This window comes from Oryctolagus cuniculus, chromosome 8, assembly GCF_964237555.1.
Source record: "Oryctolagus cuniculus chromosome 8, mOryCun1.1, whole genome shotgun sequence".
NCBI lineage: Eukaryota > Metazoa > Chordata > Mammalia > Lagomorpha > Leporidae > Oryctolagus > Oryctolagus cuniculus.
The window spans coordinates 70,227,412-70,252,537 of record NC_091439.1 but is presented as its reverse complement, the minus strand read 5'-3'; the positions used below and the strand labels follow the sequence as shown (position 1 = coordinate 70,252,537).

General features: G+C 44.0%; 2 protein-coding genes across 8 annotated transcripts in view; one reads left to right on the top strand and one right to left on the bottom strand.

Annotated features, from left to right (window-relative positions):
* BMPR1B (bone morphogenetic protein receptor type 1B) overlaps nt 1-9,614 on the top strand; it is a 447,531-nt gene extending 437,917 nt beyond the window's left edge. For all 6 annotated transcript variants that reach the window (XM_008267582.4, XM_017347401.3, XM_051819553.2 and 3 more), the window contains 2 exons: nt 3,962-4,092; nt 5,757-9,614. In XM_008267582.4, coding sequence (XP_008265804.1) covers nt 3,962-4,092; nt 5,757-5,882 — 257 coding nt within the window. In that variant the 3' untranslated portion in view covers nt 5,883-9,614. The remainder of the gene's footprint in view (nt 1-3,961; nt 4,093-5,756) is intronic.
* Nucleotides 9,615-17,545: 7,931 nt separating this feature from the next.
* Nucleotides 17,546-25,126, bottom strand: part of UNC5C (unc-5 netrin receptor C) — a 380,855-nt gene continuing 373,274 nt past the window's right edge. Inside the window, exons 16-17 of one of the 2 annotated variants that reach the window (XM_008267581.4) lie at nt 20,692-20,870; nt 17,546-20,107 (exon numbers count right to left, since the gene is read on the bottom strand). In XM_008267581.4, coding sequence (XP_008265803.1) covers nt 19,942-20,107; nt 20,692-20,870 — 345 coding nt within the window. In that variant the 3' untranslated portion in view covers nt 17,546-19,941. The remainder of the gene's footprint in view (nt 20,108-20,691; nt 20,871-25,126) is intronic. The other variant, XM_017347400.3, reaches the window with a different exon arrangement.

Genomic DNA, 25,126 nt, shown 5'->3' with positions numbered 1-25,126 from the left:
TTTCCCTGCCCTTTCTCAGATCACCCTCTTCTCTGTGTCGTATCCTTTCTCTTCCAGCAGCAGTTGCTCCATCAAGTCAACCCCCTTCCCTACGCTTTGGAGCTTAGCACCTGTGCACTGGTCACCATCCCCCCTCCAGTGCTTGATTATCATTTCCCCTATAGAGGGGACAGTAGAGACCTAAATGCAGATGGAAATGCATTCCTTAACTCCCCTATGTCTTTACTTTCTATGAAACATCCTCAAATAACAACCTGAAAACATCAGTTTTTATAAAAAGGAAATTAAAGCTTTCAGAATATTGTTAATATTCATGATCATTTATCTACAAACATAAGGTTTATTTAGTAATACTAGTCACAACAAATAAGACATCTGTATATATTCAGAAGTATTACTACTTGTGCTGTTTTGGATGCTGCTCCAGCATCTGTCTTTAAGTAGGTAGCTACAGAACTGAGTTGTCAGCTCCCTCCTTTGTATCAGGTACCCCGAATACTCTGTACAGATTGTGCTGCTGCACTATGTACAGATAATCTCATATTTGCAAAAACAAGAGCTTCTGAGATCCTGACCATGAAGCAGGCAGATGCCTGCTTGCAGACAGCTGTTCTTACACCTGCTGTTTCTTATTTGTGACATGCTGAGCGGGAGCCTAAACTTTGCTTGGTTCCAGTGTTGTCCTCCTAACCACAAGGCGGATTATTATTCCCCTGCATACCTGAGTTGTGAGGTTGCAGTGAATATCAAGGGTGTAAGGAAAAGAATGCAGCTGGCTTCTGCCTCACACGGGGCACCAAATGTAAGGAAAAGGGACACAGAACAGAGAGGAGACAGAATACGAATTCGCAGCTAGACCAGATTTATTCAGAGAACATAGACTCACAGAGGTTGACCAACTGCTGGCATATTCACAGACTGAAAGGTCACGTGGCAGAGGCCCTGACCCTAGCAGGCCTTTTTATATCGTAGATAGGCTACGGGTGGGGCTGGGGGACAGTAGGTGGAGATGAGTTTCTCCATCCTGGTTCTTCAAGTTGGCCCAGTGGCTTCCAAACCTGGGGAAGAATGCAGGGGGTGGGATGGGGAACAACATAGGATATGAGACGGAACTGGTCTCTTGAAAGAAGGCAGAGGTAACAAGAACCTAAACTAGCTGAGGCTTATGTCCTTGTTCCATCAAAGAGAATTACAGTTGCCTGGTCCATAAATCGTACTCAAAAATGATATGTGATTATCATTATTAATTTTTATTTTGGCTAGCGGAGCTGTAACATATTTAGGTTTATGTTTTAAATAAGGAAGAAAATGAACATTCACACTTTGTAGAAAGTCTCTTCTGTGACACGGTGCCCTCTCATGAGCGACTTGAAGTAGACTGGGTTCCCTCTGAAGTGACAGACTGTCTTGTCCAAAAGGATAGCTGACGCAGGAAGATTCCCCTAAGCAAATATTGAATGGGTCTTCCATCATAAGGGTGAAGAAAAGAAGTAACCAAAATATAAACTAATTGTTTATGCTTGATTTCATGCATTGTAGAGAGCAGATGAGCCAAATTTTGAATTATATCCCTACACTTAGCTAAGATAGGTATGTAGATGGCGAACACATAGCAGAGTACAAGATCACTTTTCTAATTATTTTCTTGAGTATCTGAAACAATTAAGGAGCTTGTATTTGAAAGTCCGTGGGCCACATATATGAGAAATTATTCATAGCTTATACATAAGCTTTGTGTGAACAGCAGGGTATTAATGGTGCTGCCAGGCTGTCTTTGCATAGTGTTCCCTTATCTCTGGCTGAGTTTGACAAATGCTTCCCAGGGATGTTAGAGTCACAGCTGTGCCCCAGACCAGCTCTGTGACTCAGGGCAAGTTATTTAGCTCACTGGAACCAAACTTCCTTATCTGAATGCTGCACACAATAGTGCTATCGCATACGTGAGTTTGTGAGAATTAAGTTAAGATCAGTTACATAGCATCCCTCCTTGTGTGCTTGGTAGCAGTAGGTTCTCATCAAAGGACTTTCTTTTCTTTTTCCAGAAAGCAGCGCATAGAAAATTTTATTCTCCAGCCACCTTCCTTTATGAAAATAATGAAGGTTTACTGATTTCTCTTTCTGGCTCAGGGACTTTTGAGTGAAGGATATGTATCCATACATAGGCCTTTCAGACTTTAAAAGAAAAAACGTTTTGAGTCTTCAAATACAGAATGAAACGGTAGTTAACATGGAAAATTCTGATTACTTGATTGCCTACTAAAGGGAAAGAGTGAGGCCTATAGTTCAAAGCCAGAGTTTGCTGAAATCATAATTCTGCGAGGTTGACTCTGCCTAAGCCTGCTGTAGTGTGTACACGTACCACGCCATCCATCCATCCATGCAGGTAATGGTGCCCACAGTGGGCGCTGAGGGCAGTGTGAGAAGAATTAAATAGATACAGTGCTGGCCCTCAAGATGTTTTTGAGCCCAGTGTGTTGAGAATTAGCAAGGGAGAAAGGACTGAGATGAAAGGAGCCTGTTCTAGGCCCGTGCCTCTCTTATCTCATGTGGAGAAGATATTGAAACACAGAAGGAAATAGTAACCTACATAATACCTGAGTTTACACTCTGTAGCTTTAGTCACAAATAGCAACCAAATGGTGAGTGCAAACAGTCTGAGAACACTCTAAAGCATCCTTTTTCTTTATGACTTTATTTAGGTTTTAATTTAAAGAAAAGGCATAACACAAACCCCAAATTTTGCTAGCACATGCCCCCACCTGCCGTCAGCTTAACATGTTGTATGATCTGCCAATCTCATGGTATCCTCTTTTACAGGTAAGCAGGCAGTGACATTTCTGTATCAGATGATTTGGGGTTTGGAGCAAGTGTGCTCCAGAAAGACTGTTCAGAGCATCATATTCTAGGGCTGCTTATAATTAGTGTAAGGCATTGATCAGATAAGGCTAAAAAGAAGGCACTAGTAGCTGGCTTTTTAAAGGACAAGAGGGGGGGAAAGGTTGAAATGAAGGACAAGGAAAGAAGAGATAAAATAGAACTTAGAATGTTAAGTGTAATTGGCCGGCGCCGCAGCTCACTAGGCTAATCCTCCGCCTTGCGGCGCCGGCACAACGGGTTCTAGTCCCAGTCGGGGCGCCGGATTCTGTCCTGGTTGCCCCTCTTCCAGGCCAGCTCTCTGCTGTGGCCAGGGAGTGCAGTGGAGGATGGCCCAAGTGCTTGGGCCCTGCACCCGCATGGGAGACCAGAATAAGTACCTGGCTCCTGCCATCAGATCAGCGCGGTGCGCCGGCTGTAGCGTGCCGGCCGCGGTGGCCACTGGAGTGTGAACAACGGCAAAGGAAGACCTTTCTCTCTGTCTCTCTCTCCCTGTCCACTCTGCCTGTCAAAAAAAAAAAATAAATAAAAAAAAATATTAAAAAAAAAAGAATGTTAAGTGTAATTTCCAAGAAGATGGCACACACCGTATGATCAGTTTTCTCCCCTACTAGTTACATATTCTTTTAGAAAATTTGGATAAATACAGAAAATTTAAAGAAGAAAATAAAAATCAGAGAAAAATCCTTGAACTTAAAAATTATAATTAATATTTTTATGTATATGTAATTTTCTGCATGTTTAATGTACAAATCCATATCCTTATGATTAAACAGAAAAAATGTAGATCTGACATTTTGTTCAAGTGGGATACAGTTCCAAATCTATTCTATCGTCCCAGTGTCATAGTAGAGAAATAGAAGCAGTCACATGTTATGCAGGGTGAGTTCAGGAGATATCTGCCAAAAATAAATGTCTTTATGAAATTGAAAATAGTTTTGAGGTGCTTGTTTGGCTTACCTTTTTGGAAGTTAGAAGGTTTGAAGACCTGTGATATTAATCACACTTATTTTGGGAAGAGTTTGTGTGTTAGATTCTGATTTCCACTTCCTGGCAAACACTAATGATAATAAAATTACATTTTCAGGTATAGTGGAAGAGTACCAGCTTCCCTATCATGACCTAGTGCCCAGTGACCCCTCCTATGAGGACATGAGAGAGATTGTGTGCATCAAGAAGTTACGTCCCTCATTCCCCAACCGGTGGAGTAGTGATGAGGTAAGGTTTGTGTCACCCTGTGGCCATGATGGACTTGGGAGGCAGATGCCAGAGAGTCATCCTAGAGACTTGGCTTGGCTTGGTGCAGTAATTTATGTGTAATTTATTATAATAAACATAGCTTATTTGTGCATTTCTCTAAGTTCCCTGTGCTACTTGATACATTGATTAAACCAGTGTTTAGTCTGTGTAACAGGTAACAGCATTATTGTTCTTACCACTGGCAATCATTAGTTTGTATGTGCCTTTGTAGAGTGTCATCATTTTGCTCTGTAACACCTTCACAGTCAGCTGACTCCCATGGGATGAGGGCGAGAGGTAGGCATCTGATGGTTGTGGTTGGAAAACATCCACACTGCGCTTGGCTGTGAGAATGTGGTGTTGAAAACAGCGTGGGTCTGTAAAGGAGCTGCTTGGCAAGAGGAAGAGTCTGGCAGGCCTTGCCTCGCCCGGCTCCACCTCCTGTTCCCTGTTCCTCTCCTTCCACTCACTCCACCTCCGAACTCACCTCGGTCCTCAACTGCTCTGACAGCTCAAACTTCCAGGGTGAGTTTGAAGCACTCCCAGGAACCAAACCCACTCTTAGCACACCTGTACCAAAACCATCACAAGCAAATGAACCCAGCACCCTTTATATAAATGAATTCTTCAGTGTAAAATTCATTTAAAAATAAACTCTGGTTCATTGGTTTTGTGTCTAGTTACCTAAATGCAACATAATGCGCATGTTTCCTAACAGGCTGTGCAGAAAGTATGGTGAGGCAGTGGACTTGGGTGATTTTGAAGGTAGCGATGGGCACTGGTGTCACCTTAGTCCCCTTCGCTGAGGATGTCTGCTTAAGGAAAAGTGTATTTTTCAACAGGAAGACTGATAATTGGTGTATCCCAGGAGAGCACAAAAAAATTTAGCATTGCTGTGCATAGGTTGCTAATACTAAGCAGTACAGTGTAACGCTGTTATCATAGCAGACTGACAGCTGTGATTTAGAAATAACCACGTTTGTTTGAATTGTAGGGGATTCAATAAAAAGTGTAAACTTATCAAGCTTTGTAAATAATCTGAGAGAGTGGTGTAGACCGTAGTCTCCCAGGGTATTTTTATATGTGTTTCATACTGATTTTGAAGATGGTGTTTTACAATCAGTAAACCACTTACTTGCTCCTGTCACAAGGAAGGCATGACAGTCTGTTTTGTTCATAGGTAATTTTTCAAGAAAAGGAATGTCTGTGGGGTTTTATTTCTACACGGTTTTACGGGTACCATTAAAAATGTACATTCCAGAGGCCGGCTTCTAACCCATCTCCCTGCTAAAGTGCCTAGAAAGCAGCAGCAGATGTTCCAAATACTTGGGTCCCGGCCACCCACCTGGTTGGGAGACCCGATGGAGTCTTAGGCTCCTGGCTTCCACCTGGGCCAGCCCTGGCCATTGCAGCCATTTGGGAAGTGCATGGTTATATGGAGGGTCTCTTTCTTGCATGCACTCTGTTTCTTTGTGTAACTGCCTTTCAAATAAGTAAATAAATCTTTTTTTAAAAAAAAATAGTAAAAATACACATTGCAGCTTCACGAGCTACAGACCTGCCGAGCAGCTGTCCGTAGCCACCCAGCCCTGCGAGAATACAGTCCTCTAACTCTGCTCCAATGCCTCCTCTCCCTTCCACAGTGTCTAAGGCAGATGGGGAAGCTCATGACGGAATGCTGGGCTCACAATCCTGCGTCCAGGCTGACGGCTCTGCGCGTTAAGAAAACCCTTGCCAAGATGTCGGAGTCCCAGGACATTAAACTCTGACACGTGGGAGAGGAGGTGTCTCTGCAGGAAGCCACCAGGTGCTCTTCTGTTTGTGGGCAGAGCAGACGTGAGAGCAGCACCCCTAATGGAAGCCTTGACCCAGCGGGTGCAGCCCTCACCTCTCGGGGAGCAACCTGGACAAAGACAGAGAAGTGCCCGCTGCACAGCTTCAGTCCCCTGCCTGTCAGAGGGAGAAAGCCACGTGGGTAACGTGTTTGAGATGTGATGCATGTTGCTTTCTAAGAAAGCCCTGTATTTTGGGATGGCCTTCTTGTTATTGTTTTCATTTTTTTTAAGATGCTTTAATTTTGCCAAAATAACCTAGATGTTTTAAGATTTATACTATTACAGTTTAGATATGTCAACGAAAGTTCTTCCCAGAAACTCTGTGCTGGAAGGTACATTGAGATATGTGTTTTTCACATTGGTAAAATATCATGGCACTCTGCAAGCCAGAAGACCATCTGTGACGCTGGAGAACAGAGAACAGAGCTCATCCTGACCCCAGAACCTGGCCGCTTCGGCCTCCCAGACCACTGCGGCCCGCCCTGCCATTGGGGCTGCGGTGGTAATGTGAACGCACCTGCAGACAGCCGCCACCGTCGGGGAGCGCACTCGGGACTTGCTGCAGGTGGCCTTTTGCAGCTTCAGGCGATTCAGAACAAACGAAGGTTTCGTGGGACTCTAACAGCAGTACGTGTTGATGGTGTTCTTCAGAACCACCGTGTGTTTCTGAGGCTGTCAGGCATTCCTTTTGTGGTGTAAAATCCTTTCCTTTTCAGAAAAAACACAAACAAGCTTTTTTATTATTATTATTTTTAAGTGTAGAAAATTGACCTGTGCATGCTTTTGATCTTTCAAGTCCAAAGATCAATACTAAGTAAGCAATGCCATGAGTCGTGCTAAAGACAAGGTGCTTTACGATAGAGATCATTGTCTGTTGTGTGAAGCAGGACACGTGAGTGAGGTGGGGAGGATGGAGGAGCGGACTGACGGCTGTGTCTTACAGATGCCAAGGAGGCAGTCTCAGAAGCACAAGGCAAAAAGTATGCACACAGTATTTTACATTAGTGGTTTCTGTTGGTTATTGTCTCTCTGTGTGTGTGCGTGTGCGTGTGCGTGTGTGTGTGTGTGTGTGTCTGAGTTAAAAGAATAAAGAGGAAGCATCGGTCAGGTTAATTTAACTAAATTTTAACTTAAAAAATAGATAAATATAACCTCCAGATGGGACAGCAGAGGGGAGTGGAGGCCACAAGATATCGCTGCTGTGTTTTTTTTTCTTATGTAGATAGGGATCGTCTCCGTACATGTTACGTGATCATTTCACACCTTACGAATGCTGACTCATTTTATTTTATTTTCATGATGTTAAGTTCACTATTTAATTTATTATTTTTCCTTCTCTGTGGCACTTGTCAAAACATCTCTTCTGCTATTCAGTTCTAAGGCGTTTTCACTTTTAAGCATCATATTAGAAATTGTCGACAGGGCCGATAGTCTCTAGCAAGAGGAATATAATAATGTTAAATATTGTATATGTCTCTCTCAGCTCCATTCATTTACATTTCTTTATTGAGGTTTGCTTTTACTTCTTAGACATTCTTTAGTGGTTAGTAAAGAATGTGTTAAGTACCTCCCTTTTGGCCTATAAAAACAGATGTTCCTTCCAGAATACTCCAGGGGGCAGTGTTTTATAACACATTTTCCCCGCTGGGTGACTGAAAGATGGAGACTTTTAAAACATTTGACAGGTGCATGAGAAATGAGGAAACATTTTCCTCACTTGTGAAGTGGCTTGCAGCTGGTGACTTGATCATCCAGAAAACATCCTAGGGCGCTGAGTGCTTCCAGTTTGGGAGAATCCTAGGAGAAGCACACATCCTACATTCTGCACTCACTTCCCAAGGCATCTCACCCACAGTTTCTTTGTAACCAAGAATTTATTACTCCTTTAATTTGACAAGAAATTTCCTGCTTTTTCTTTTTTCTTTAGGAGTAAAAACAGTTGCTTCCAAATACTGTGTTAATCAGAGTGCTGCTTTCATGGATATTAAAATAACCTCGATGCACAATGTAAAGATTCCTTTCTCGTGTCTGATTATATTCTTTGTGATTCTTTGTGTAGTTAAGGTGGGTGTGATAATCATCTGGGCCCTGCAGACAATCTGCCTGTGTGTAATCAGATCATCTTTAATCAAAGGAGTAAACATGGATGCAGTTAACCGGTATGCATTCGTGTTTCTTGGGATCACCCTAATTTGAGATTGGAATTAGCCTCTTAGTCAGAAATCATGCTTTCTTTCTGGTAAGTTCTTGAACATGGGATAGCCTAGAATATTTTATGGGAAAGGTGATGATTTCTAGGGAAGTGTTTATTCCAGTGAAGAATGGGAGAAATTAAAATAGTGTCCAGATTGCTTCTAGATTATCCATTTGGTTGCTTTGGGAAAAATCTCTAGCTTACTCTCTATTCCCCAGCCTGATTTACTCACTATGAACATTTTGAAGTTTATTTCTGAGATACTTAAAAAGACCCACTTAATTATTTTTAATGAGAAAGGGATTTATTTATGAAAATATTTTTCTCTTTAACATACCAAAATCCACTTAGGTAATACTAAATTGTTCTTGAAGGCTACCTACTCACCTCCCAATAATCCTGAATGTTTTTTGAATTCCTAGGGGTTCAGAATTGAGTTTTGTTTTATTGTTTGGTCTTTGATTCAGATAAGTGAGAACCTGGAGACTAGTAGTATATAGTTGATTGCATAGTTTCAAGATTATTTCAAAGACTAAGCTTTTTTTCTCCTAACTCCTCCCTGTCAGAGTAATCTTAAATTATTAGATGTTAGAGAAGTTTTGTATGCTAAGATTTCAGGTTTATAGTTTATGCGTGTATATATTATATAAATATATGTATATGTAAATATTACGTTCAGTGTGGAGTCTGGTGCAACTCCATTATGTGGATTAGAGAGTAAACTATTATGGATGATAAAGTACTAAATGAAACCTAATATTTATTTATGAAAGTGTGTAGGTCGTTCAATCACAAGTGAAGTGGGATGAACATTGAGTGTGAGGAGACAGGCCTCTGACCTCCTGGAAAGCACTGCGCTAAGTTCCCAGTGACCATTCTTTTTTATTCCTCAAGCAGAGAGCTTCTCAGAAAACATGCTGAGATTTTATTTACAGGGAATCCTTTGACACATTTCAATTGATGTGAAGTCAAGTATAGCAAGTACTCAATAATGACTGAATTTCATGTTGCTCGGGTCATGCATATTCATTAGGAGTTTTATGTTGTTGGTCTCTTTTGCCTCTTCTTTGTCTGTGGGTGCAAAGGCACTGAGAAAAGGACTTTTTTTTTTTTTAACTTGAACGTGTTGCGTCGTTGTATCTCCTTAGAAAATGCAGTCCCCTAGCAGTGGAAATGAAAGAAGTTAGCATCAGAGGTGATTTAATTTAGCAATTATGACTGCTCTTGTAAAACAGAAACAAAAAAAATGCCATATTTTTTGGAGAAAAGTTGGCAATTTATAGGGGTTTTGTTGTCTGTTTCAAAAGAAGACTCATTTGTATTCCTTGGGGAACCAGTGCCTTATGGAATCTGTATATACTGTAATTATTCAGGACTAGGGAACAAACGATTGTATTGTATTTGTTACAGATTGTATATGGCTTTGTTTTAACATTCCCCTAAATAAAATAGTTTCATTCTCCCCTTGGAAAGAGCAAGACTGTTATCTTACAGTTGTGCCTGTTGTTGTTGTTGTCTTATTATTTATTTACTTTGTCTTTGAAAATCTCACATTGTATCAGGTGGGAGGGCTGATGCAGGAAGTCTACTTCCTGTGCCAGAGGGAAGAGAAGTGTTGGGATGGCTTCCATTTTCTCTGTCATTTGGAAACTCAGTCATCTGCTGAGAGCAATGGGACGTGCAGGGAAGAAGTGTTTGCAGAGAAATGAGGGAGGTGTCAATGTTTGGCTGTGGAAAATCCCAGCTTCCTGGGGAACCACAGTCGCGTGGTTTTGGGCAGTGCCGAGGGGTGATGACACTAAGTGTGTGGCACAGTGACCCAGAGCCTGGCCTCCTGCTCTCCGGCCCCTCTTATGCCTCAGGGTGTGACACTAGGCACGTGTTGACTTCTCGAGGATGTGATATTACTGTCTACCACACAGAGTTGTCCTGAAGATGAAATGGAATAATACACGCACCAGGCATGCAGTAAGTACTCAATTAGTACCGTTAGCTACGATTCCACATTCATACGCCGCTTTTCCGTGTAGTTGGTGATGTTTGTCTTGCTAGCAGCAACCCAAACGTAGGCATGTAGACAGCTGCCATTGACTTGGGGTTTACCAGTCCTAGGCAGCTATTGGTCAGAGGAAATAAGAACTACCAGGAGGTTGGGTGTCATGGGGCTGAAGTAGGGAAAGAATTCAAGAGAGGCGTAACTAAGAAGGCAGAAGAAAGGCGGTGAAATGACAGGGGACCCTGCTTATGTGAAATTGTGCAAAAGCTGTGACTGAGAGGAGGCTGTGGCCAGAATCTGGGTTCCGAAGGAGAGTCGCAGCCCCAGGCCTGGCTGAGTGGCTGATCACAGGAGTGGGAGGTCCTAGTCAGTGAGAGAGAGCCAGGCCTTGGGCTTCAAGTCCCCAGGGATGGGAGGAGTGCTGAGGAGTGGAGCTTGTCAGACAGTTCTCCAGGGCTACAGGAGAAGGACAGGGCAGCAGGCAGGGCCAAAGAGTCCAGGGGAAGGCTGGTGGGCCTGGTGGGCCTGGGGGCTTAGGGGCCGACTGAGTGGGTGCACAGGTAATGCATGCTCCAGAGTGGTGTGAGAAGGAGCTCACCCTTGCTCCCTCATGCAGGGCACTCAGGGTGGGGAAGGATGTGGCTGCTGCTGCTGTTGACCTGGAAACAGCCCCAGGGGGGTAGGCCACCCTCAGCAAAAGGACAAAGCATTGTGCAGCCCTGGAGGGCAGAGTGGGAAGCTGGGGTTTGAGGGGATCTGTCAGACACGGGGTCTGGAGCCAGGACCCACTCTTGCTGGGGAGTACTGTCCGCAGCATGGGCTTGCATTGAGTCACGGTCCATGCAGGGACAGAAGGTTTGTGTGAGACAGTGCCAAGAGAACAACTGCTTCCTAGTGCTGGGATTCAGAACCACCCGGCTCACATCCTGTTGTTTCCACTTTCTCAGTCCTGCAGAAGGACATAGTGTCCAACCATCGCTTTTCTCACCTGGAGTGAAAATCGGGCTAAACACCTCACATCATGGTGCTCTTAGGAGGGGCAAATGAGATGAGTCTGTCACGGCCCATGCCAGGTGGGTAGCAGGTGCACAGGCTCACTGCTTGTCCCTCAGCCATAAAGGTTACAGGACCTGAAGCTCTCTGCATTTGAGACAAGCTGAGATTTGCCACTGGGGCACCTGTCACCTTGTCTACACTGTCTTCTGTATGTAGCTGGTTTCATTCAGTCCTTTCTCTGGACTCAGGCACTCAGGTTACCAGTCAACCCCAGCTGGGAAACGGGGCCTTCCCTGGATGCTAGTCGTTTGAGAAGTTCAAGCTTGGTTGTTGCCGATGGTCACCATTCCGAAATAAGATGAACTTTTGCTTCTGCCAGGTAATTGTCACCCTGGCTTCTGATACTAATCCAGCTGTCAGGTCTCAGGGGTGGGTCAGGGTTGTTTGCTTGGCACCTGTTAGGTTGGCACTGAGGGATGCAGAGAGAGCCCAATTCTCAGAACCCTCCAGTGGCCTCAGCTGAGAGACAGGCTCCCTGTGAGTCCAGGCCCCTTGCCAATATGACCTTGAAAATATTCATGTGCTTTCCCAAGTGCAGCCTTCTCAGTAGGATTCCCGGCTATGAAGGAAGCTCCATATGAGTGGCCGACGGGTGGGTAACAGTCTGAGTCTGCCCCACCGTGTGCTTTCTGTGTTCCCTTTGTAAAGTACCCTTTTGTTTTGCTTTGTGTTTTTTGAAGATTTATTGATTTGAAAGGCAGAGAGTTACACAGAGGCAGAGGGACAGGTCTTCCATCCAGTGGCTCACTCCCAGAATAGCCACCACAGCTGGAGCTGGACCAATCCAAAGCCAGGAGCCTCCTCTGGATCTCTCATGTGGGTGCAGGGGCCCAAGGACTTGGGTCACCCTCTACTGCTTTCCTAGGCCACAGCAGAGAGCTGGATGGGAAGTGGAGCAGCCGGGACTCAAACTGGCACCCATATGGGATACTGGCACTGAAGGGTGTGGCTTTTACCTCATATGCCGCAGTACTGACCCCTTGGTTTGTTTTTTAACTTGAAATTTCTTTTTTTTTAAGATATATATTTTTTGTTTATTTTAAAGAGTTACAGTGGTAGAGACAGAGAGGTCCTCCATCTGCTGGTTCACTCCCCAAATGGCTGCAATGGCCGGAGCTGAGCAGATTCGAAATTGGGAGCCAGGAGCTTCTTCCGGTTCTCTGACGTGGGTACAGGGGCCCAAAGACTTAGGCCATCCTCTACTGCTTTCCCAGACCCTAGCGGAGAGCTGCATCTAGAGTAGAGGAGCTTGGACTTGAACTGGCGCCCATATGGGATGCTGGCATTTCAGTCTGGGCTTTAACCTGCTGCGCTGCAGCGCTGGCCCCTTAACTTGAAGTTTCTTTCAGCCACTGACCTTTGTTCTCCCTTTGATTTTACCCTGGGTCCACTTTATGTGTTTCTGTAACTTCCTTAGCTCTGAACATGATCTGTTGTGATCCCAGCACAGGCTCAGGTGTACATCCTGTCTAGGAACACTTCTCCAGGTAGTTCTCTCATGGAGGGAAGGACTGCCAACTTTGCTTCCCTCCCTACCTTCCAAGCTACTTTCTGCTTCACCCTGGGAGGATGCTCACCTTGGGTGCAGTGTGCTCTGTGCTGTGTTACTGGCCTTACCTTTCAGGTCCTATTCCTGTAGCTGTTTGCAGACTTCATTTAAAATTGGATCTCTGAGGGGGCCAGTGCTGTGGTGCAGTGGGTTAAGCCACCATGTGCAACACCAGCATGTCTTATGAGCACCTGTTCAAGTCCCTGCTGCTCTACTTCCAATCCAGCTCCCTGCTAATGTGCCTGGAAAAGCAGCAGAGGATCGCCCAAGTGGTTGGGTCCCTGCCTTGTAACCTGGATGGAGCTCCTGGGTCCTGCCCAGACCAGTCCTGGCCATTGCAGCCATATAGGGAGTAAACCAGCAGATGGAAAAATCAATCTCTCTCTTGGTCTCTCTCTGCCTTTCAAATAAAGAAATCTTTCAAAAAAAAAAAAAAAAAACTTGAATGCCTGAGTATAGGGCCTAGCACTCTATTTACAAGCTTGCTAGGGAATTCTGCCATGGATATTCTGAGTCATTGGTTCTCACCCTTAGTATCACCTGGGAGCTTTTAAAACTCCATGCTCAAGCTGTTCCCAGACCAGTTAAAGCCAAATCCCTGGAGGTAGGACCCGGGTGATTCCAGGGTGCAGAGATGCTTGAGGTGTACCTTCCCAGAACCCCATCCATCCAAGACACCAGGGTTTTTGTTCTGTGGAAGAAGTGTAGGGTGACTTACCATGGAGGGGGACTTTTTTTGTGAAGAAACAAGGCAGGCAGCACTCACTCTTGCTTATAAATATAATTTATTACCTGTTTAAAAATTCTTTCTTACATTTTGTACATGTTGGCTGACAGAATAAATGCAGGCAATACGAACCAAGGGGACTGCAGGAAAACTTGGGAGAGGCAGCCAGGGAAAGAAAAAAGAGGCACACCCAGAGCTGTATCCCTCACCTCCACCACACGGCAAGGCAGTGGCGGATGCCTAGAGAGCACTCTGCTGCCACCAGGGTTTTTTTATTTTTATTTTTTTTAGAAAAGGAATTGCATAGAAGATACAGCAAAAGGGAACTCTACCACAATGACAGAAGTGTTCCATATCTGAAAAGCCAGGGTCGGTGGTATTTTGTTTAAAAAAAAAAAAAAAAAAGGATGGCAAAGCACACAATTTCAATCTGACATTTCTGCAATTGAGCAGTTCCACGGCGGGGCAGCAGGTGGATGAGACAGCCTCCGATAGGGAGTCAGTGGTCATCCTTAGAAAAAGCAAAGAGGGAAGTTACCGGCTTGGTCGAGCTCGACATGAAACTGAGCGCTTACAACACTGCGGCATCTAAAGCACACACAGAGCGATGAGATACCCTGCACTTGGGCCAAACACATCTGTCTGGAGGGGGAGGGCTTCACTGTCAAGACTGGGTGTGTGAAAGGGTGAAGAGATAGCTCAGATCTCGTGCTCAACTTGTTCTGATCTCTGTCTTTTTTCTTTCCCAGGGTCTGGAAGAGGCTGCATCTGAATTTGTAGCTCTACATGTACAGGTGCCACTAATGACTTTAAGAACATAAAAGGGCAACGACATTTCCCCCTGGCTATAGATTTCTTGGTTTGGTTTGGTTTTGCTTTTTAAATGCTGCTATAAAAGGGTCTTGGGTTTAACATCAAGAGCACAGCTCTGGTCATCTGCTGCTGCTTCCCTGTGGTGCGGAGGATCAGAGGCCAAGAGCTCATCAACCTTTAGGCTGCCATGCAGCAGAATCTGCTCACAATTCCCATTCCAAACACCAGTGCTGGCAGTTGGATCAGTGCCATCAGGTTTAACAGCAGGGCTAAGAGTGCCTTATCCAGTAGACCTTTGGAACTTAAGGATGACACAGGATTTTGACTTATCAGGGACCCTGAAGTGTTAGGACTTAGAATTTATTATTTTGCTGAAGCACAAATTTAATGTGGTATTTTGAAAGACTGGTGGTGTACAGTAGCAAATAATATAGCTGGTGGGCAATTGACTGTATTTCAGAGAATCATTTTTTGCTTGACAAGTACTAAGCCATGACTCTCATGATATTCTGCAGAGATTTCCAACTTGGGATTCTAGAAGATCTCTAGACAGATGCCTCTAGTGTGCAGGAATCTGAGTATACACTGGGCTGGGGACTAGTCTCTATAACTGCTTGGATTTGTGTGCTAGCACATTTGTGGAGTACCTGTTGGTTTGTCCTGGTGCTGCCTTGTGACCATGCTACAATAGATCTAAGACAGCCATTACATTTGGTTGAATGAACCTATTAATATCTCAGCATAAATCAGTCTAGGGAGGTGACAAGCACACTGGAAAAGCTGGGAGCATGAACTCTTCTGAAGACAGACTGTTGAAGGAGGATTTCTGAAAATGGAAGCAGCCATAAGGCTGATAGACTAAAGGATTGGGGAGTTCTTTGTTAGCCTATAGAGAAAACCCACCCAGGGACATGCAAAGGCCATCTCCCCACTTTTCAAATTAGGCTTCCAAGACACAATTATGGGAATATTTATGACTTCTTTTGGCTTAGCTGGCCTGTATGGACACAGGCTTAAATTTTTAACATTGGTTACAGTATTCTAAGTCTCCCTATTCGACTAAAAAATCATAGAGATGCAAGGGAAATCTTTCAAAGTGATCATTACAGCCAGAGATTATACAAATAGATTTCTTAGGGTAGAGAAACAGTACTTCATTGCACAGAGGCAAAGTTCTAAGGATTTCAGTAAGGTTAAAAAATATAAAAATAATACAAAGCAAAAGCAAAATACAATAGTTGGTCCTATGAGGCACTGGAAGGGTAAAAATGTTTTGTTACCTTGAGATAATAAAAAATATTCTTCTTTATTGGATCTATAAAATCTAATGCTCATTGACCGTTGTCTTTACAAATAGTTGGTTTTGAGCAATGATGTTCTGATTCACAAAAGCTGCTCTGTTTGCCAAGAAGATAGGAAAATCCCATTCCTTTATGAGCCATGTTCCCATGACCCTCCTCTCTCTCACTGGCCTTAGACAGCATGGAGATCTCCATTTGAAAGTGATGACTTGTCCAGAACATTTGCTTGCAAACCTGAAATTCACATTCAACTTGGAGACTGAAAAATGTAAGTATGCTCCCTTCTTTATACTCTCTTACAGGTCTTTTTATATGGTTTTCCATTTGATTGGCCCCATAGGGACATATCTTACAGAGGCAAACGCCTGGGAATCCTGGGGAAACAGTGATCATCTTAGTGGCTCCCTTCATTCATTGCTTAAGAGGAGCAAGTGGACCAAGAACACAGCTCCTGGGTTCCTGAGCAGGACACACAGATGGATACGTACGACCAGATCCTTAAAAGTCCTGATCTTACTCTTGGGTGTTTATGTTTATCTCTTATTTATAGGAAAAATGCCTTTTAAAAAGTTACCACATGTGTAGTTTGTTCAAAGTGTCCTCAACTCAGTCTCCATGAATTTTCCCTAATGGCTGAATGGGGTGTTTGGTAGTTCAGAGATTAAAATCTATAAAGTTAATAGCATATATGAAAATGACTAAAGACTCTGCAGGTTAATTGCACACCTTGCCCTGGGAAGATGGAGATTTTCTGGTGATACACGTGAGTATCCGCATTGGAAGGTGGTGTTTATGAAAAGGCTGTGCGGTGTTATGTGTTGTCACTACCATGTGCCCAGTGGTCAATCCTGAATTCAGCTTCTCCTTCCAGACCACTTGAAGGAAGCTTGAACAAGTGTGGCAAGCAAAGAATGCAACAGGATGAAACCCTAGTCTTTAGATGATCAAAATCAGAAGAATAAATACTTCTTTCTTCTCCTTAACTATGAGTGACCATTTTCTCTTCCTTAGAAGTAGGACCGCTTTCTAAGTGCATACTTCTGACATTTCCAAAGATTAATAGTAGGGGACCAAAAGCAAGGAGATTTAAAATATACAAACCCCAATGAAAATTATAAATGTTGAAAATGACAGCTCTCCAAAGACATACAGAATTTATATCTTCATTACAAAAAAACAGCTAAAGATTTGTATGAACGAATTCACGCTACAATCAGCTCATACTGTAATTTTGAGATGATTTAAGTGAAACAAATGTGAGAATAAGAAAATCATATATTTGAAGTGAAAATTTCCCACATTTACTTGTCAAACTTTTAGTGAGTTTTGTATGAAACTCAGGGGTGATTGTGTTGGCCACCACTAGGTGGCTCCATTCACAAATTATAGTTTTTTCCCGTTAAGAGAAAAACCTGGCTTTCTTTTCAAGCTGTGTTGAAGTAGAACATATAACATAGAATGGTTGATGAACTGACTCCCTGTGAAATGAACTCTTGCTTCTGAACTCTCTAAGGTTCTAGAACACTCTCACAGCTATGACTTTACTCCAAAGGAGAAGGAACTCAGAATTTGTAGCGAAAATTATTTGACATAAATGCTGTGTTGTACATATGGAAATTGACGTTCACTTGGTGGGAAACATAACAGAGTTCTATGAGACCCTCACGAAGAATCTACCACTTTTCCCTTTCCTGGTGGTGGGAGGTCGAATGAGAAAACAAGCGCCTGCAGCAAACCCTGAGGGCCCTCTGTAGCTCCCATAATGCAGTTCCTGTTATGCTCACTGTTTCGGTGTTGGTGACTTCTTTTAAATCAAAGTTTTCAGTAAAAGTGTTGAAATTGATTCATCTGGATAGCTGCCAATTTGCTTCCTCAATGTTTTAATAGAAATAGGGGTTCCTTTTGAGTATCCAGTTCCCAGTTTCCATAGTTGATTCTGCAATCCCAGCACTGATGAATAATCTTGCCAAATTACATTTATTTTTAAGATATAGCAATGGACATTAGCTCTCTTCCCCCTCTCCTGATTTTTAAATATTTCTTTAAAATTTGAAAATTTAGAGCACAGTTTTTCTCATTGGTGCAAACATTATCCATTGAACTTATAAATGCAGTCTCTCCCCTCCACAATAAGAGTGACAAATATTTTTGTAAATGGAAATACGCCAGGGGATGTCCTGAGACACGACTATAGAATACATGTCTAAGCCAGAAGTGAAAAGCGTGAAAGAAAGCAGCAACAGTTCCCCCCTCAATGAGAAGGCCGAAGGACTCTTGAGAATACTAAGAAATCACCAAAAGAAAGAAGAAATCCATTTGCAAAGATCGGAGAAAACAAATAAGTAATTTCTGTTCAGATCCAGTCAGCAACATGGGTACCTCCAGGCCAAAAGTGAACCACAGTCATGTTTATTGGAGGTTTTGATTCATACACATGCATGCTGTGTAGTCTTGGTTTGGTTACTGGGCTGTTGACTCTTCATTCGCCAACTGCTGAATGAATTGAGTCCCTGTGTTAAAACAAACAGCCTGTGATGGCCCCAAGGAAATGTCATAGTTGACACAAAGTCTGTTGACTAACATTTGGTAGTATAAAAGGGCTAATGAAACAACCTTTGTGTATGCTGCTATCATGAAAGCAAAGATTAGGGGGAGAGAGAAAAAAATGCACCAATTCCCTATTTGCAGATAAACTTGTGTTGGTATTAAGAAACTGAGACAACAGTAAAACAGTGTATAACTAGTCAGGAAGGCGAGGAGTCCCCAGAGAGGACAAGACGATGAGAAGAAAGGGATCCATCTCCTAGTGAACTACAGAATGCAGTGAAACAAACAAGAGACTTGAGTCAAATAAGTATGTAGCTGGTTAGTGTGATTATCTTCCACATCACAACCATTTGAAAGGCATAATGTAGCCTGGAGAAAAGACTAGCTAATTACTTAAATCAGAGTCCCATGTGGTATGCAGACATTGTGTGAGACTGGAGGCAGCACAGTGGAAGACCAGCATCCTAGAACCTTGAGATGGCATGTGCCTACCAACCTTTTTACAAGCTATTATGGAAGTTGAAGTCCAGCGAGGTTTAAATGCTCTCAAAGCAGCAGAGCTAAGCAGTACAAAAAATCCAGAACAAGAACTAGTTTCCTGATTTCCAGTTTGGAAACTGGTCCTCCCACCACACTGCCCATAAGGTAGACAGGGCACCATGGGGGCAGCCAACATGGGGCCACAGAACCATACATCATTGATTACGCTTCTCATGGTAAGACCCAGAGGGGAAAGAGCCTGACTGAGTGAGCTTAAAGAAAAGATGGAGAAAGCCAGTAATCATTTTCTATCTTTCCAGGGCAGACTGGTAGAAGAAAGGTCAAAGGTCAAGGAAGCAATGCCTGTTAACAGGTGAGTACACCCACTCTGTTATGTGAGATGGGGGGGGGGCAAGTCTAGTCAATACCCAAATACTAACAGTACTGCTAACGAAAACAGAAGTTAAAAGAAAACCCTTTTGCTAGAATACTTGTAAATATACATCAATAATAATAGTAAGGGTACTAATAATGATACCTTTTTAAAAAACAAACGCGACTTCAAATTGCATATGACATACATGGTGTGGAGAAACGCGTGTGTTTGTGGTTGGACATGAATCACTATCTTCCCTGCAATGCTACAGCTTTATCCTCAGAGGGCACCAGGTAAGTCTCTCCTGCAAGGAGCAAGGAGTCTCGGTCCCTTCTCCCTGACGCTTAGAGTCTCCACTTCCCTGATACAAACAGTAACACTGGTTCTACAAGTTCTAGAAACAGAACACTGATGGAGGATTATCTGAGACACTTGATGTACACAATGTGTAGCAAAAGTCTGTGATTTCTCTGTAAATTACTAATCTGAAGTAGACACAACAAACCGTCCACAGCTTCAACTTCAAATGATTTGAACAAAAATAGAATGAGCCATGGACAGTGTCTGCATCCCTGTCCAAGTGGATGTAAACAACGTTTGTAGAAATTGGGTTTGTTAAGAAAGTTTATCCATATATCTGGATAGCAATAAAAAGCGTTTCCTAGGAAACTGTAAGATCCTGTACCATACAGCATACAGCCCAACTAAGAGGAAAATTAGGTTGGTTTCTAAATTCAAGGTACACATTTACACAATTTTTCTTAACTCCGGCAGTGCTGTCCAGGTAAAGTGGGCATGTGTATTGGAAGTTGTATCTGTGTTTCTTCTCTCTCCTGCTGTGATGGGCCGGTGAAGCTCACTGGGTCTAGTCTCCAATGTCCTTCTCCGCGGTGACACCCCTGGGGGGGCCACAGACTCCCTGTGTGTCTCCATCCATTTCCTGCTTCCGTGTGGTCAGTACTGCCCTTCAGCTGCTAACGACACTACCGTTTCGTGTCGTCCCATTTCTTCCAAGACAGCTGCCAGCATGCTCAGGTTTCCATCCGGGAAGTTCTGTGCTTCCCAAAGATCCAGGATTACACCAGTTGGGCTTGATTTGGTGGCAAAGTAATTCAAGTACCTGCAGTGGGGAATGGGAAAATGTGCTGAATGGCGTGATTTACGGATCTGTTTTCTCTCGTGTTTTTATGGGGCTAAGCCTTCCTGTCTCTCCATCTGTCTCAGGGTAGCCTAAGTCCCACTGTGGTTTACAGTGGGTTGTCCTAAATAACTGGCCCAGACTGACTTCGATCAGCCCCAGATGAGAGATGTGATGTTTAACTTTGTTAACCTCAAAACTAAGATAATTTAAGACATAAGATGTCTGTGTGTCTTAACCTAAATGGGACTCAAAAAGACTTAGGTTTTCTTTGTAGCCCAGGCTCTGATGATCTGGGACAGGTCACGCCACATCCTTCAATGTTTAGGGCAGACTGAGACCATCAACTTGGCAGAGTGGATCACAAAACTGGATGCTTAGAAATGTCATAGCATCTTGTTTGCAAGATATGGGACAAAGAAGGTGATTAAGCTGTGGCTGTAGACTGAGAAAGTAAACAGATGTACAAATGGAAAGAAATGAATGCTGCCCTAGGTCTACCAGTTGTCAGTCCTGGCAAATCCTATCTAATGCAGAAAGTAGTGCTGGAGCCTTGCTATACCCACCTGTCCAAGTTTAGCTTATGGGCCAGCATCCGCCAGTCATGGCCTCTAGTCTGTGGGGCATCCAGGCTGCTACAAAGCTTCTGCCGGATCGGGAGAGGAATGCTGAAGGCGCTCGGCCCCGTGACGGTGGTGATGGTACTCGCAGGGTCCAGCAGTGGCAAATCCATGCCTGTAGGTTCCTGTATAAGGGCCAGGAACAACACAGCATTATTTCTGAAGACAACACCAGTCCCTATTGAACCAAACAACATAATGCCTTGCTTTGAGTGATAAGAAGAGAATGAATGCTGTTATTCTCCTTGGGGAGAATGGTTTCTTCCTGGCCCCACAGCTGTGGTGTCGTGCTGGGTAACCTGGTTGCAAGAAAGAGGTACATAGAGCTAACTTTGCCTGGCCTGGGCTAGATGGAAAGTTCTGGTGTGATTACGTAACAGCATTTCTGATGGGTTTCTTCAGGATGAGAGAGGAAGATAAGGAGTATCCGTGCTCCCAAGGTTTAGATTTCAGGAGGGGAAAAGTGTTCACAAGGGCAGTTCTCTGAGAGTGAACAGATCTGAGATTAGAAAGCTGAGAAAGCTTCCAGAGACTGACCTAAGGGAATGCCCCCATAACCTGGAAACCCTGCCAAAGATGGCTTAGTTCTTTCTGCTTTTGTTGAATGAAATGGAACGGAACTAAATGATACCAAATTAAAACTAATTTTTTTAAAGAATTCGGTAAACACAGCATATCACCTTAGGGCAAACAGGTAATGGCATTGTCCAATGGCTATACGACCGTATTTTTTTTAAAATCTAATTTTTATTAGCAAAAACCATAAAGTGGTTCTTAAAATAGTTTCAGCTCATAAAACAGCACAAAGGCAAACTCTGAATTTTCTCTGTAGGAGAAACTCTAATCATTTTCTGATCACTTCTCCTGGTTGGAAAAGCAAAAGCAAATGTTGCCTGGGAACTATTACAGCAATAAAAGAGAATCTAGTTAATCTACTTTAAATGTCATTTCTCCCGCTTCTGAAGGCAGGTAACTCCTTGGTGTGCATAATTAGTTGGTGCAGGATAAAGTAGTCATACACAGTTCCTGCCGTCAGGAAGTCTCTGATGTCTGAGTGCTCAGCTCCATCAGTGTCACCATCACCCAGCACATCCCCAGACCCTGCCCCGCCCTGCTGCAGTGGCCTCTACAGCAGTGGGGATGCTGATCCTTGGTGGGGGGTGCCTGTGTGTATGTGTGGTAGCTGTGTTCTAGCCATGTGTTCCACATTCCAGGATGAACAGCCAGTGCTCCCTTGTGGGATTGAGTAACCCCACAGAAGAGAGCCCATCTGGGTTCTTGAAGAGCATTTTACAGAAAAACTAATTTGTTCTTCATTTTTTTAGCCATAATACACACAGTAGTGTGTGTGGGTTTAATCACAGTATTTAGCCTCAAAAACCCAAAGCTTGGCAAACTGAGACCCTGTGGACTGCAGTGGCTCCTTTGTGTTGGCACTAGCACACACCACGAGTTCAAAGACTGATGTGCAAAACACAGAAGCCATAAATAGGAGCTGGAGTCCCTGGATGAGTATCCCACCACAGCTCTTTCCCTATCAGGCCCAGAGCTCTCCCAACAGGCATGGGGTGGGGGGGGGGGGGTGGGGGCAGAGAGAGAAAGCTAGCTAAATATGGAAATCTCTAGGGACAGTAACCTGAGGGTACACTCCAGTATTTATCCATGGATTTACCTGTCCACATGTCTGAACCCTAAGGTCCCAGAGATTCTTCTTACTGTTGGCCACAGTCACTCCCCACTGCTCACCTGTGGTCCATCCAGCATGTCTGCCAGGCTATCCCTACAGTGGTGCGTTGGTGTACACAACCATCTCTTTCTCTGATTTCTTCATTACCAAACCTTAAATGCCCTTTCTCCCTCGGGTAGTTCCAACTGTTATTTAAGCAGTGAAGAACATTTGTAGAGCCTGACCTGCCTTGCTGGCTGGTATGGGGCCACAAGGCTGATGCATGTGAAACACAGGGCCCAGGCCTGCCATGGAGCAGGGGCCTGATAGACAGCTGCTTCCACCACTTGCCAATCAGAATGTGGCCCTACACCTGCCCCCACATTGCCCCATCCTTGGCGAGTCATCCTCAGGCTGGACCACTCCCTGTGTCCAGTGTCACTGCTGAGGCTGCGCCCCTGACAGTTGGTCTCCCCTCTCTTTTGACCTGTGTTGGAAAAACCCCCAAAGCCCAGCCCCACACACAAGTGCTCTGATGCGCCCTTGAGCACTACACCAAAGGCATGCATCTCGAGGCCTCCAGGAGCAGGTTCCCAGCCCTTTTGCCCAGTGCACAAGTGGTTGTATTTTTTGTGACTTTGAGTTCTCAGATTGCTTAGAGGTGAGAGTGTTTTTGTCATTCTCAGAACCCCTGTGGTACTCAGCACTGTACCCTGCACACGGCAGCTAGTCAAGTTTTGTTGAAATTACAGAAACGATGCTTTTCTAGGACAGAAAGAGGACAAGGCCAGTTCCCGATGGCAGCCCACCCCCAGAGTCCAGTGCGATGAAGGGTTTGATGCCTCTCCCTGTTACATCCTTGAGGGAAAGGCCAGTTAAAGATAGGCAGGATCTCAGGCAGGTCTGCTCACTCCTTCATGTTGGCCTCTTTTCCTTGGTGCATAAAGAACCATCCCCATTTCATGTGGACATGAAAGACCCGAGTGCTCCCACCCAGGCTACTCTATTTCTGTGTAGATGAAGTAACCTCAGTAGGGTGTCATTTCTTGTCTCTCTTTTCAGGGGGATGACAGTAGCTTTGGAGGTAAAAGAAAAAATATGTATCTACATTTACATTGAGGTTTCATCTAGTAATTTCAATTGCTGTTACTTCTTCCTTGACTTGCAGGTAAAAGTCGAGTTTACTGTCACAGAATGCTTATTACAATAATTGTTTATGATGTTGGTACCATCTGCCTTAGGAAATATACAATTTGTCAGCGTTAACCACGCAGCTGTTACGGTGATGCCACATATTTTGAGGACTCCACAGGAGAAGCATCCCTCTACTTTCATATTCTGAGTCTTCCTGCAGTCCTTACAAAAAAGAAGAAAGCAACTAGATTCTCCCAGTGGTCATTATGAACAGATTATGGAAAACAAAGCGTACAGAGGGAATGGCTGTAGCAGAGTGATGTTAGCTATGTACGTTAATACAGTTCTTGTGTGCGTCAAACTGCTACACATCACTAGCTAGTAGAGGTTATAAGTTCTAGCAAATGTACACAATTACAATAATTGTTATTGCCTGAAAATATATTATAATTAGGTGGCTGAAAATGCCCCTTAAGCTGTACCTTTTCCATGGTTCAAAACCATGAGCTACAGCAATAGTGTGACAGCCCTACTTGGAGAGAGAGACCATCTTCCTTCTTCCAAGAGCCCATTTCTCTTTGGCTATATTTACTTTGAATGACCTACTGTTTATATAGGGACTAGGTTCAGCCTTTGGTTTATTTCGATTCAGAGGACCTCTGAAGCTTAAGGTGATGACAGACCCTGCAGCTCAGAGTGGCAGAGGTCACACAGGCACCTGCTACCATAGTGACACGGCTGACAATAGTAATAGTGTGTGTGCTGTCAGCCAAGCTCTGTTCACAACAGTTCCTAACAGCCACACAATCTTCACAACAGGCCCATGATTTAATACATTTTTATATCTCTTTACACATGCAGAAGCTGAGGAAAGATAGGATAAGCCGTTTGTTGGTGTTCTCACAGAACTGTACACTTAGGGCTTTCCTATAATGGATCTTTGTCTACAGCAAAAACTGCACCGGAAGCCTGAAAAAGCCATCAGTTGCCTTCTCATCACTGTTTTTTCTTTTGGTGGTGATGGGTAGCTTTCTGGTTATGACTCAACCAACAGCTGTCTAAAAACAGCAAAATGTGTTACCATTGTGTACATTTTGACTTTCATTCATGGCAATACTTCTAGCCTTCTAGACATTTCCATACGTAAATTCATCTCTGTGAAATTAGAGGCTTCTAAAGGAACCAGAGAGGAGTCGTTGGCCCTTGAAGTGATCACAGTGTGTGTCTGCACAGTCTGGTCTCTGGGGCGGGCAACAGGTCCTCGGGCTGATGAGGGTGGCCAAGGGCTTCGTACCTTCCGCAGGGACTACTGGGAAGCACAGTTGTGCTCAGGCTTGGGAGGGGAAGCCCAGCCCACCTGCCGCCCTGCCCTGAGACCCCAAAACAGAGCCCCTTCATGCCTTGTGGCCTTGTGGATGGGTTTGTCAGTCACACCCTGCCCCCTCTCCCAGGTTTTCAGGAGGATGGGGTCTCAGAGGCCATTGTTTATCCACACAGAGAGCAGCACCCGTTTTCAAATGCTAGCCGCAGTGGTGGCATGCAGCGACCCAGAAGTAAAAGCAGCAGAGCGCCCCATAATCC